This window comes from Oppia nitens, unplaced genomic scaffold (assembly GCF_028296485.1).
Source record: "Oppia nitens isolate AA-2021 unplaced genomic scaffold, nextdenovo-longstitch-racon4-pilon3 scaffold24_pilon_pilon_pilon, whole genome shotgun sequence".
NCBI classification, from domain to species: Eukaryota; Metazoa; Arthropoda; class Arachnida; order Sarcoptiformes; family Oppiidae; genus Oppia; species Oppia nitens.
In genome coordinates, this window is record NW_026533204.1 from 1,107,277 (window position 1) to 1,122,594 (window position 15,318).

Sequence of the window (15,318 nt, forward strand, 5' to 3'; positions counted from 1 at the left end):
CTATTATGTTATAAAAAAATATATTACTATATTATAAGCGCATATATTTATGAAATAATAATAATAATAATAATATGAATGTCTTTGCAAATTGAATGCATTRCAAGAAATAAAATTATAGCTAAAGATATTGACAAATAAAATATATAAAAAAAACTTTTATATTATACATGTGTGTGTGTGTGTACTGTATGTGACTATAAATACATCATACATATATGATATATGTTTTTGCATGTATACAATAAAAATTATTATTATATTTAATATATAAATATAATAATGCAATTGAAAATGCATTTTTGTGCCTCAATTGCTTGCATATAAACGCACCGAACATTGCGTTCACATTATAATTATATTCAAACTTTTATATTGTATTATTATTATTATTATTATATATTATTAATATTTTTTGTATTTTATTATTATTTATATTCATACATTATTATATGCTTAAAAAACATATACAGTATAAATGAAAAGTATATTTAGCATTTAATTTTATATATATTGTATAGTATAGTATATATGGTGACAAATCAATATGCATAACCTCCCAGTTCTCTCAATTTATAAGTAAAATGTATTTATAATAATAAATAATATTAATAATAATAAATAGTTAAGCAAAGTGTGAAACAACAACTAAAAATTGTAAATATACTGTATATATATATATTTGCTTAATTTTATTATATATATATATATATATAATAACAATATGACGATTATTATCAAATATATTTTCATTTTTATACATATAATATATTAATGTGAATATATATATATATATATATATATATATATATATAAGACTTTTGACATACAAATTGCAAAACATAGAGTACATATACATATTCAAAGTTTATATGAATTTTATTATTATTATATAACTGTATATCAAAAATAACAAAATAAAATACAGTAAAAGTGCGCTTTTATATATATATATATTTTATATAATATTTTTAATGGTATATTACATAATACTAGTGCTCAAAGCACAGGCACACACACACATACAGTACATACAGACAGACACATCACACGTCAATTGTCATTCATGTATAACCCTATGGATGCCTTTCCCCAAGTGATTCAATCACTGACTATTATATACAGTATATATATWTATATATAATATAAGGTATACATAAAATATATTGTTGAGTATAGCAACCAAACTAAATACACAATATATATATATATCTATGTATACTCTAAAACCAGTGATAATACTGTATATAAATGTATGATATAATAAAATTTAATATATAAAGTGAGGCAAAAAATTTCAATAAAATTATAGTATACACACACACACACACACACACACACACACAAAACGATAGATTTGAAAAATCAGTTTTGAAAAGGCCTGTATATATTATATATGCTATATGTATATAAATTTATATGCCATCCAAATGTAAATGCCATTAATATATTGATATATTTTAACTTTATTGTGTGTGTGTGTGTGTGTGTGTGTGTGTGTGTGTGTCTATGTAGAGGAAAGTTGTGATTTGATGGCAGGTGTCATCACCAGGCATTTTGATGGGCAAAACTGTACCTAAAAAAAAAATCTCTGGTTTTATTAGACACATACAGACAGACACTCACAATACTGATGATGGTTTTGTGATTTTTTTTTTAAAAATTACATTTTTTTGTTATTGAAGTAACAATTGTGTGATATTTACTGTCTATCTATATATATCATACTTGTGTGCTGTATATAAATATAAGTAAATATATATATAATGTTGTGTTTGATATATATAATCCAATTTAGTCTCATTTTTTATTATTAGATAAGAACAGTTAGTATTTTGTTGTTGTTGGTTAGGTGTTGTACTGTATATCTTATCTAATAAATACATTGTTAACACATACGTATTGATAGATAAGTTTACTGATCCCTAAAAAAAAAATTTTTTTCTAGAAAAACGGTATAATTTTCATATACTATATATACAGTATTAAATATGCAGTATTTATTATAAATTATTAAAATAATAATAATAACAATAAAAAAAATATTTACATACAGTTATTTACATTTTATTTCTTTTAAAAAAATTGATAATTTTTTTGTTTGTAAGAGACCATAATTTTTATTAATGTAAAATTTTGAATTAATTTACTATAAAAAATATATATTTGTTTTAAATATGCAACTTTATTATTATTATTATTTATATATTTTTTTTTATATTTATTACCATAAGGCGCGTACATTATATTCAAAAAATTTTACGATCTTTATTTTTATTATTATATTAATTTTATTGGTATAAATATTATTAGCAAATAAATACTTTTGTATATATATATATATATATATATATATATAAAATAATATTATCAATATTAATAGAGAGAAAAAAATATATTTTCTTATATTATAAATTGTTTCCTTAATTTTTGTTTTTAATAACAAATATCTGTTTTACGATATTTATATATATATATATATATTTATTATATAAATAATTATTATTCAAACATCAAATGTCATCAACATATCAACAACAAAATTGTTAAAAAATATTAACCATTAAAAAATAAAATACATACAAAAATTTAAATAAATATTGGATAATTTTTTTTAAATATATATATATATATATATGAAATAATAAATATATATTATCATATGTACATTTATAACAGAGTTAATAATATATAYATATCTAAATGTATATATATTTTTTGATTGACATAATCGGTTAAAAATTATACAATATATATATATATTAAATTAAAGATATATATTAGATATTATAAATAGTCAACAGATATCATATATGCAAAAAATATTTAAATATTTTTTTTATAAATATGTTTATAAAACTAATAAATATGCGTAATATTTAAACCACTGATATGAAGTATACAAAAAAAAAGTCGGCATATTATTAATTAATTTTTTCAAAAAAAATAATAAATAAATAAAATAGAAATATTTTATTTCATACTAAATAATAAATTATAATCTTTATTGAAAAATTATCCCCAAAAAAATCTAATATTTATAATTAATTGCGTAATTTTTTCWAAAAAAATGCGTTTAATAATATATTCAAGAAAATATAAATAAATAAAATAATTGAATAAAATTTCATAAATATTATATTTATTGTATTAGATTATTATTATTTATTTATTTTCTGTACAATCATAATGCATACTGTATTTGGTGTTTAAAAATTATATTATATATTATTAGCATTTTATTTGTTTATTACATAATTATATTTCCAAATATTAATATATTATTATGGATTAATTATATTTTTAGTTTAATTATACTTTAATTGTGTTTTATTTATGTCAATAATAATAATAATCAAAAAGTTTAGCGCATTGTCTAAAAAGCATTTTTAATGTCTACTTAAAAATAAATTATTATTATTATAAATATAACAAAATACTTAAAATTATTATTATTATTATTATTAGCCAAAAGATTTTTCTATTGTTTTATTTATTGTTTTTCTTATTTTTTTTGTCTGTATTTTGAAGGAAACTATTTCTATCCAACTTTCCAAGTAATTGGAGACCAAATAAAGACTTATTTTTATTTATTATTATTATTATATAACAGTATATATATATATATATATATAACTATTTTTAGTGTATATATATCAGTATATATTCAATAAATGTTTACTTTCCATATTTGGTTGACTCAATTAATAATAATTTGTTTTTCTCATAGCTTAACACACACACACAGCCATATATACAGTACAGTTGGTTTTTTTTGTTTGGGAAGGGAGGTAATGGAGATGACTACGAGAGAGAGAGAGAGAGAGAGAGAGAGAGAGAGAGAGAGAGAGAGAGAGAGAGAGAGAGAGAGAGAGTCTATGACTACTATGGCTGGGTATGACTTTATCATCACTCAGCACTGGGGGTATTAATAATAATAATAATGGTAAGGGATAAACAACTTTCCAAGTGTGTGTGTGTGTGTGTGTGTATGTGCACCAGTAATACAGTACTGTACATACTGTACAGTATTACAGACAATGCTATTGTTAGACACACACACACACACACACTAACTAATAGGAGAGATGGCTTTATTATATATAATTTTTATATATAAATATATGTATATATAATGTATAATAATTGCATATCTATGTTGCTAATCATATACCATATATACTGTATATACCGTACTGTAATATACAAGTTATTTAGTATGTAGATAGATATAAGATATATATATAACGTGATGCCTATGTTTTGTTGTACTGTATATCTATATATATTATATAATAAAATCAAACAATTTATACAATAATTGCTGGCAAACAATGCTTTTAATAGGAGAGAGAAAGTATATTAAATGGATTTACTCTTTTCAGAAAAATATTATTACATTTTACTGTATATATCGTAATACTGTGTGTATGTATATATACAGTATATACCGATAATTAAATGGTAGTAAAGATACTGTATTATTATTATATATGAAACAAAAATTATATAATATATATATATAACGTATACATATATTTTAGCCAATTATCATAAATACTATAAAGTAAAGTAATGTACGATACGCTAAAACAGTACAGACTGTATAATGTATTATATAATGTTATTTATATTATTTAAAAATGCATTTTTCAGTAATGATATAATAATAATGAAAATGCAAATAACGTTAACATATGAATTACAGTATTGTTTTAGTTAGAAATTATATACACATATTGTATGTATTATATTATAAATATTAGTAAATATGTTTGGAAAAAAAATTTGTTTCTTTTAAATGAATAAATACCCAAAAAATTAAAATACAATTCATTTGATGAAACATTAAACTGTCAACAATTTATGCGTTTATGTTTGTGTTTTAAAAAATGTTTTGTTTGTTTGTTGAGAGATATTTATATATTTAGATATATATATCTAATTTATTTTACACAATTATAATACAAGTTTTTATTCAATGTTTTTTTCTATGAATTTATATGTTTATAAATATATATTTACATATATGTTATATATGTTTATATCATATTATTATTATTATTATTAATAATAATTATAGAGTATTACTGTATAAAATACAATTATTACAGTATATTGTGTGCTGTGATGTCTGTAATGATGGCAATGCCATGAAATGGGAAACGATTGCAAACTCTCTCTCTCTCTCTCTTTCTYTCTCTCTCTCTCTCTCTCTCACTATCTATCTATCTATTAGAAAGAGAGAGAGAGAGAGAGAGATGTTGTGTTTGCTCAGGGAGTTAGACAGTTAGGGCACTGAAAACGTCAATTGCAAGGCCAGCATCAGATCATTACTGGCACTCAGAAGGGACTGTCATATAATAGGCACATCCAGTTTAGCACAGATCACATCCATAGACACACACACTATATATATATATATATATATATATATATATATATATATATAAATGCATTTCATGGTCATAGAGACGCAAATATATATATCGATGTTATATAATAATAATATTATATAATATCTTATATACTGTATATATGCTATAATAAATGACCAAGATAACAAATCAATTAATCAAATAAAATCATTATAAACTATACTAAATATCAACAAAAATAAATTAAATTCTACTATAAAATTATACTACAATAATAATTATTATTATTAGTATTAGTATTTAAATATTTGTTATTTGATTAAACAAAACAAATTTTTTATTTTTTACAAAAAACAAATAATTAAATTATTATTTTATTAATAATAACAAAAAATTTGATTCAATAAAATTATCATAAAGCATTTATGATGATAATAATAATAATAATGATTTTAATGATAGGTAATCACCATAATAATCATCATCATATACTGAAAATTATATACAGTATCTAATTTAATTATAATAATGATTATACCGTACAGTATATATATATATATATATATATATATATATATATATATATATATATATTTCAAAAATTACATGCTAGATAAATTTTTTGGCGATTCCTATGTGTGTCCTGGATCATCTCGCGAATTTTTATGACTTATTATTATAATTTATATTTGAATATTATTATTATATTATTTTATATAATTTATTATATACTGTATATATATATGTACAACAACTCCTCCTTTATATACAGTATATTGTATATATAATATATTGCTGACTAATATATGGTATGTACTGTACTGTATATATATATATATATATCACTGCTCTCGTGTATGGCATACATGAGACACACACACCAACATTACATACATGGCCTCAAAAAATAAAGAGTAAGATATATACAGTATATACGGTTTATGTGAGATATATTAGTATATATATACGATATGATGTACGAAACGAGCAGAAAAATAGAGGGAACAGTTAGATAGCGATAGAGAGAGAGAGAGAGAGAGAGAGAGAGAGAGAGAGAGAGAGAGAGTTAGGATAACAACACACATGCACTTCACTGTCGTGTGTGTGCACTGTATGTGCTGTTAGTCTTTACTACAGAGAGTAGGAGTAGGAGTAGTAGTAGTACTGGTGCTCTCATGGAATAGTCTAATAGCTGGCAGTTCAGCATAAAATAGTTTTGGATGAGTAAAAGCCCTCAATCCCTAACTGTCTCTCCCATTAATTGTGATGCCAATGGAGAGACAGTATGCTATAAGTTGGTGTATGTATGTATGTGTGTGTGTATGTGTGTGTGTGTGTGTATGTGTGTAAGCAATGTTATGGGGAATGGGAGCTACATTGCATGAGTGTGTGTGTGTGTGTGTGTGTGTGTGTGTGTGTGTGTAATACGTAAAGAGAGGAAGAGAGAGAGAGACCCAATGCCAATGGCACAGTCATCATAAAAAATGCTTAAATATTACATATAATTTTTTTCTCAATAATATATATATATATATATAAAGGCATTGGGGATATAAACATAAAAATTATTGTCCATAAAATCTAATTCAATATTTCTCTCTCCCATTCACTATATATTATCTAATAACTATATTGCCTTTTCCGGAATATATATATAATATAAGATATTAAATATATGTTATATTATATTTTGTATAAATATAAACATTACAAAAAAATTTTATGTTATTATTATTATTTTATTAAATATATTGTCTAATTTTTTTTATTGATTTCACAATTGGTTTTTTAGTTTGCTTTAGAGTCGATTTATACGTCAGTCAGTGGACAAACATAAAGTGTATAATATAATATAATACTAGTTTTGTGTGTGTATTTGTGTTTGTATATGTATGTATGTATGTATATATATATGTATGTGTGTGTGTGTGTGTGGATATATATAGTGATAGATCGTATATAAAAATAAAATAAAATGTTTTATTGTTTAATAGTAATATATTTTTTTGCTATGTATTGCATTGTTCAATATTTTATAAATTTCTATAAATTTTGTGGATTTATTTATATCATATATACTTTATAATATATATATATATATATTTGAGGTGCAATACAAGTTTGATATAGCATTTCGAGAGATAGATAGATAGATAGAAAATCTATTTGATATATATATAAAACAAAAAAWATAATAATAATAATAATAATATTGTAATAATCGTATTGTGAAATATATAAACTTATAAAAGACAGAGATTCAGTAAAAAAATAATAATAATATTTTATATTTTTAGTCTTTATATATATAGTGTATTTATATATCACACAAAATAAATTTATATATATATATATATAGAGTACAGTATATACTGTATAATAATAATACAATGTCTCAAACATACGTTAGATATAATGCAAAAAAATTCAGAGAAAAATATTTTATTTTGTGTTTAGTTTTTATTTTGAAAAATTTTATTTTCAATTTTATTTTTCCTAAAAAACATAACTATCTGTTAAAATGAGACAAAATTTTATTTTTTGTTTTTTATACATACCGGCTGTCTATGAATTTTTACAATTTATAATGTAATTTTGTTTTTCTCTATTTACTAACAATCAAATCAAATCAAAATCAGTAGACAAATATAATATATAAAAATATTTTTATTTTCTTTAAAATTTTCTATAAATTCAAACCATTTTAAATTAAATTGATAGTACAATACGATATATACAATATTATGACTATTATTATTGTTAATAGTTTTGTTAGTATTATTATTATTTATTTTCAAAAAATACATTTTTTTTGTATGTGTTTGTGTGCTATACARACCAAAATAATGCATTTTTAATAGACATTAATATCTCAAAAAATATTATTATTAATAAATTATTAGATATATATATATATATATATTTGATTTAACTGTATGGTAAGCTTAAAAATTTTATGGCACATTAAATAATATATATACTGTATATATRTRTRTATATATATATATATTGATGATATTATTTATTTATCTCATTTGTATTAGTGGTTAGAGGATTAAAATATTTTATTTTTTGATTTAAATGGCAATAAAATTATTTATACAGTATATAAATTATATAAAAACATAGCAAAAAAACTGTTTGTACAGTATATACAATGTATATATATATATAGTATTTATCTATATAAATATTTTAAAAAAACGATTTTAAAAATTTAATGGCATTTTTGCGGGTATTAAAAAAATACCTAAAGTTTAAACCTCCCTTTTTAAAACATTTTTGCGATAATATATATATATATATTATTTTTAACAAATTAATAATTCAATAGAGAATTACTGGTTGAATACATTTATTATTATTATTTGTTTTTAACAGAGAATATTCTGTATAAATAAATATAAATTTATAAGAGAAAAAATAACTGTTTAAATAGATTTATATTATTTTAGTTTATTTTCAAATAAATTTATTGCATTAAATTGATTTTTTTGTTTGTTTTTTTAAAGTAACAGTTAATATATTCACAAAATACTCTTTTTTTAAAAAAAAATATTTATTACAATTTCCGTACAATATCTAGTGGGCTAATAATAATAATAATAATAATGTGTTGGGAGGTTAATGGGAGGCTAAATGTTTATGGCTAAATAATAAACATTTGCAATAAATAACACACACACATATATTTAAATATATATTATAATAAATATATACAATATCTAAACTATAAAAAATAATTGATTATTATTATTATTATTTAATTTATTACTATTTCATATATATATATATATATATATATATATATAAGTGTATAATATATTTTTATTTAATCCCTGATGAGAGATTGCTTGGATAATCATCATAAACACATACATATATATACATTAGAGTATGTATACTGCTTATGATTTATATATAAAAAACCGTTTAATTTAGCTATCATAATAAATATTTAAATAGTTAATCTTTTATTTTACTATGTGTTTGTGTATGTGTGTGTGGTAGCGCACAGTTAGTTTATGATCAGTTAGTTATTTTTTTTTGTGTAGAAGACAGTGACACTTACCTCGATCTTCTAGTGGTGGGATCTTTCATAACCATTACTTCGGTTATGTCACCAAATTTGCTAAAGTACTCCCTTAGGCCCTCTGAGACAATAATAATAATAATAATAATAATAAAATAATAATACAATCATAATAATCATAATCATAATAAGTAAGTGATAGAGTGGGTGACTAAGTTAGTAAGTGAGTGAGTTTATATATATGTACTGTATATTAATATAAAGATAATTGTTTGTGACTGGTTAGGTGTATATGTGTGTGTGTCTATGTGTTAATATGTTTGAATAGACACATAATAATATATATAATTTATTTTTTTTATTGTATATTTGTTATACAGTACTATAGAAAACATAAATTWWWTTTTATTCRTATACTTTTATTCAATATTATATTAAAAACCTAATTACTTTATAATATTATTGTTCATTATTATTATTATATAGTATGGATATATAATATTAAATTAGTTTTATGTTTCTTATTATTATTATTATTATTATTAATCCTCTAGCTAAGTTTTTACAGTATTAATTTGAATTGCTAAATATGATGCTAATAATAATAATAATAATGTATTTTTGTATATTAACTAAATGGATTAATATTAAAATTAAAATTAATATTATACTATACATATATATAATAAGTTAACTTATAAATAAGTCTATTATAAATGATACTATTATTAATAATAAAATTATTATTATTATCTAGCTTAAACTATTTAAGCAAAAAATAATAATTTATAATTTATAAATGATATTAATTTTGCTATTAGTAATATAGTAGTATTTTTTTATCTATAATTACTATTTTTATTAATAATTTAAAATGTTATTATAATTTATTATTATTATTTGGTTTTTTTGTTTGTTTGCTAGTTTAATTTGGATAAATAATAATTATTAAGTGGTGGATATTATTAATGTGATAATAAATACAATTATACTAAACTATTGTGTATATATATATGTATATAAACTTACCCGGGGCTGTTTGCCAACTGAGACCACCAATAAACATTTTCCTAATAAAAAAATTAAAAAAAAATTAATATAAATTAAATACGATATTTAGTTAATAACAAATATAATATAGATTAATATATGTAGAATAAATTATTTAAATATATATATATATATTCTATTTTATTTAAATAATTAAAATTAATATAATTGAATTTTTCAAAAAATATATTATTATTTTAATTAATAAATTATAATAATGTTAATTTTGGCAATTTTGTTATTATTATTATTAATATCTTATATTTCTACAAAAAAATGTGTATTTTTATTTGTATTATCCATAATACATAATTGTAATATAATGTATATAAATATTTTTATAACAAAATAATTTAATTTTTAATAGTTATATATAAATTGATAGATAACAGACCTATTTGTGTTTTTATCGTTATTGTTGTTATTTATTTTTATTTATATAAAAATTAATTGCATATTAAATGCTAATAAAACATTTGCTATAACAACAACAACAACAACAACAACACATACTATAATATACAGACAACACAATAGGCAATGAGATATTTATTATATGTTTTATTTATTTAGTGACATAATAAACATAAATACACACATAAATATATGTATAATATTATATAATGTTTTAATATATATATATAAATAAATAGATAAATACTGTATATTGATTGTGTGTTTGTGTGAGATGTATATATTTATATATATGTAGACAGTCTAACTAAATATAAATAAGAGATACACATAATAATAGGGACAGTTAGACACAAACGTGTAGTTTCTCTCTCTCTCTCTCTCTCTCTCTCTCTCTCTCTCTCTCTCTCTCTCTCTCTCTCTCTCTCTCTCTCTCTCTCTCTCTCTCTTTGAAATAGCCGTTAAAATAAAAGTTAGCACTCATTAGCTATATATATCGTTAATTTGTTAGTGATATATAGATATATATTATATAATATAAGTTTATTTATGAATGACTTAAAAGCACTGTATATACAGTATATATCAACAATAAAACTATGGGTACTATTAAACACAAACACACATACATACTGTACATACACACAAAAAAGGCGACTAAACGTATATAAAACAAATGCCAAATTAGTGCACAAATTAAAACAAATAGTATAAAAGCGATAGTGTATGTGCTTTACTATATATATATGTGTGTGTGTGTGTGTGTGTGTGTGATGGGGGACAGGGATGATAGATAAAGGTTTGGTGAAAAGTGGCTAAATGTTTGTGAGCCAGTGATATATTATTGTCGGTGATTACACACACACACACACACACACACACACACACACACATCGTTAAGTAATTGAGACATGAGAGACATATTATGGATAGTTATATAGTTTGGATAAAATGAAAAAAAATAAATAAAATAAAAACTTTTTTTTAACGTTTTTTTTCTTGAAAAATATTTGATAAATTTCAAGATAAATAATAAATATATATATTTATATTTATATAAATACAAACATGTGATAGATATTATATGAAAATAAATTGTGTGAACTTTATATATTATATATATATATATATATATATAAATGTTTGTCTAAATGTTTTTTATTACACTATTTGGTAATACCGGTATTTTTTTGGTGTTGTTGTTGTTGTAAAACCAACAATGATTATTTTGTAGTTAATTTTTTATTATTATTATTATTATATTGTATTATATWTATATACTCAGTATTGTACAGTATAATACAGTAGTATATTATTAGTATTATAATAAAAATATATTATATTAAAAATCTAATATTATGTTATTTACGGCAACAAAATTATATATATATATATAAAATCAATTATTATGGAAAAGCCGTTTGTGTTATGTGTGTGTATGCGATAAATGTTGGGAAAAATATTATATTATTCAATACAGAGATTAAAATTTTTAGGCAAACATTACGTTATATTAAAGTACAGTAAATATATATATATTAAATAAAAGCACAGATAGTGTGTGTGTGTGTGTGTGTGTGTGTGTGTGTGTGTGTGTGTGTGTGTGTGTGTGTGTGTGAGTGCCAGTCAAGTGATATATTAATAGAGTTTTGATTTGTTTGTAATAATAAATCTCTTTTTCTCTCTCACTTATAGCATAGCTTTACATATTGTACTGTATATATGCTGTATATATATAATATATTATATATATAACGGTATGTTTTTGTTAGTTATATTAGTTGTGTTGAGGACTGACTATAAAAATTGAGATATACTTCACAAACATCTCTCTCTCTCTCTCTCTCTCTCTCTCTCTCTCTCTCTCTCTCTCTCTCTCTCTCACTCACTCTCTATCTATCTATCCATCTATTTATCTCTTAGTATTCATACAAATAATCACATATTTTTTGGCAAAATTATGAGATATGAAATCAATATGTAAACATTGAACATACAGCATATATATATTTATATATAAATACATTGCAATACATTAGTATATTATACTATTATATCTTTAAGTTTAAGTATTTGTATTAAATGTTATGTTTATATTACACACACACACACACACACACACACATTACTGATAAGATTTTTTTTTGTGCCGTTATATGTACTGTACTTTAGTATTAACTAAACATTTTTATTACAACAAGAAAATGTGTGGAAAATTTTTATATTTAATGATATATTTTTTTTTGTTTCAATAATTAAAAAATATACTGGGTACATTTCCCTCTCAATCACCCCCTGCATATATAATATATATATATATATATTAAAAAACGTAATCTCAATTTAACTGTACTCAACAATTAAATACAAATTAACGTGTTAATGTTTGTTTCAAACGTCATCATAGGTATAATTAATAAAAAATGTACTAGATAATTTTATTTATTTATTTGAACCAATAAAAATTTTTTAGATAAAATAATAATACACACAATTGTATTATTTTTATAAAAAAGGGGATAATAACCTTAGTAATAAATTATATATATATATATATAAATTAATATAAATATATTTTTAGCATGCTACTTTTTTATATTAATATTATTATTATGATGATTAGGTGTTTATTTACTAATGGATAAGTAATGAATATGCTATAAGTATTATACATATCATAAACAAAACAAAATACTGTAATAATAATAATAATAATATAAAGGAAAGTCATAATAAAAATCATAACTTACAGGTCCTGATCGTAGGGCGAGTCGTGGGCCACACCATCGCTAGAATTGGCGCTATTATTGCTAACTGTTTGCGATTCCGTTTCCATTATATATTATTTTATTTTTTATTTTATTTTATTGATAGATTGCACAGATATACTGATGATATTTATTATTATTTATTAATTTAATTATTATTATTATTTAAGTACTAGGATGATATAATAATAATAATAATAATTATTAATATTATTATATTTTTTTTTGATGACTTTCTCAAAAATAATATTATGGTAGTAAGTTATTTAAAAAGTTGCTGAAAGTGTGCAGGAACAATTTTTCTTAAATAGCAATAATAATTTTTATTAATTTTGGCAATTTTTTTAAATTATTAATTAATTAATAATTTTTTTTATCTAAAAAAGACTAGATAGGTATCACCACCACAGATGCAGGCGCTTTTTGGGGGTCAATCCAACAACAAAAAAAACACAATTATTTTTTTTTTGTATATATATATATATGTATATATGTGACACACAGGGGTATTATATTTTTTTGTTGTTGTATTTAACAACAAAAAAACACACACACAGTGTTACCGGTTTCGGGTATTTATTTTTTGAATTAATTAATTAATTATTATTTTGAAAATAAAATGTAATTGTTGATTTTTTTACACAATACTACACTTTTTTTAGGTACGTATACACACACACAACAAATATATATATATTAAATTTGATAATAATATATATATATATATATAACACTCACAGAATCCCCGATTTTTTTGTGAACAGATAGAGAGATAAATAATAATATTTTGATGTGTTTTATGATATTTTATTGAAGAAAAAATTATTATTATTATTATTTATTAATGTTAATGTTAAATTGTTAAAATCCACCACGTTGATTTTTTGAAATTTTTTTTTGAAAAATTTAAACAACACGCGCGTATACACAAACACACATAAAACACAAACAAAATTATTATTTTTTATTAATTAATTAATTGATTTATTTATTGCAGCCAATAATTATTATTATACAAATTAATAATAATAATAATAGATGAACACCTATTTTAAAAGGATAGTTGCAAAATAACAAACCACCGAAAAAAAAGTTTTTTTTATTAATTTAAAACTATATATATATATAAGTATTTTAATATATATATATAAGTTTTATTAAACTATTTAGATATCTCTCTCTCTCTCTCTCTCTCTCTATCTATGTGTGTGTAAAAACTATGTGTTAGTGAGGAGTGAGTGCTGAACAACTACTACTGACTCGGGCACCGATAGTAGAGGAGTCGCCCAAAATTTTATAAGCCATGCCCTGCCCCTGACTGTGTGTGCCTGTATGACTATGACTGTGCGCGCGCGATAGCTAACTGTGCGCTGCCGGGACTTGATTATGTTGTTGTTGTTGTGTTGGCGTATATGCCGGTGCCGGCTATCGACACAGCAAACAAACACGATATTAGTATTTTTAGAAAAAAATTTATTTATTTGTTTAAATATTTATATAATAATATTATTAAATTGTATTTTTAAAAAAAAATTATATATATATAAATTTTATTTTTAAATATTAACAATATTTAAACACAATTATCCAAAATGATTAAATATATGTCCAATAATTATAGAATTAATTAATTAATTAATTAAACTTATATTTAATATTTATATCTAAGAAAATT

At 21.1% G+C, this 15,318-nt stretch overlaps 1 protein-coding gene across 1 annotated transcript in view; it reads right to left on the reverse strand.

Annotated features, from left to right (window-relative positions):
- The window catches only part of LOC128953970 (RNA-binding protein Musashi homolog Rbp6-like), a 156,808-nt gene extending 143,091 nt beyond the window's left edge, over positions 1–13,717 (reverse strand). The window contains exons 1-3 of the mRNA XM_054299519.1: positions 13,626–13,717; positions 10,441–10,481; positions 9,451–9,532 (exon numbers count right to left, since the gene is read on the reverse strand). Coding sequence (XP_054155494.1) covers positions 9,451–9,532; positions 10,441–10,481; positions 13,626–13,711 — 209 coding nt within the window. The 5' untranslated portion in view covers positions 13,712–13,717. The remainder of the gene's footprint in view (positions 1–9,450; positions 9,533–10,440; positions 10,482–13,625) is intronic.
- Positions 13,718–15,318: the final 1,601 nt, after the last annotated feature.